General features: G+C 65.0%; 1 protein-coding gene across 1 annotated transcript in view; it reads left to right on the top strand.

Annotated features, from left to right (window-relative positions):
* Positions 1-431, top strand: part of SLC6A8 (solute carrier family 6 member 8) — a gene marked incomplete at its 5' end in the record, with an annotated part of 8881 nt that overhangs the window by 4746 nt on the left and 3704 nt on the right. The window contains 1 exon segment of the mRNA XM_006166687.2: positions 227-361. Within this exon segment, the coding sequence (XP_006166749.2) occupies positions 227-361 (135 nt within the window).

Below are 431 nucleotides of genomic sequence, written 5' to 3'. Positions count from 1 at the left end.
CCTCGCTTCTCGGGGGGAGCTGTGGCCTTGAGCAATCAAACGCGGGGCTACCGGCTGGCCTCCCTGCTGACTTCCCAGCACCTCTGCCCACGGGGAGTGGGGGTCGGGGTGTGGGAGCCTGGCCTGGCCTGGCCAGGCAGCTCTCTGCAGTGCTGGGAGTCGGCCTCCTGCCTCAGGCTGGGACAGGTGAAGGCCTGGGGCCCCTCTGAGCAGCCCAACCCCACAGATCGTGTACTTCACTGCTACATTCCCCTATGTGGTCCTCGTGGTGCTGCTGGTGCGTGGAGCGCTGCTGCCCGGAGCCTTGGACGGCATCATCTACTATCTCAAGCCGGACTGGTCGAAGCTGGGGTCTCCTCAGGTGAAATACAGGAGGTTGCTGCACTCCCCACGGACGAGAGATCAGCGCCATGTGGTGGGGCCCATCATGC

This window comes from Tupaia chinensis, unplaced genomic scaffold (assembly GCF_000334495.1).
Source record: "Tupaia chinensis unplaced genomic scaffold, TupChi_1.0 Scaffold144326_1, whole genome shotgun sequence".
NCBI lineage: Eukaryota > Metazoa > Chordata > Mammalia > Scandentia > Tupaiidae > Tupaia > Tupaia belangeri.
Note: the sequence above shows the minus strand (reverse complement) of the source record. Positions and strands in the feature narration are given on the sequence as shown.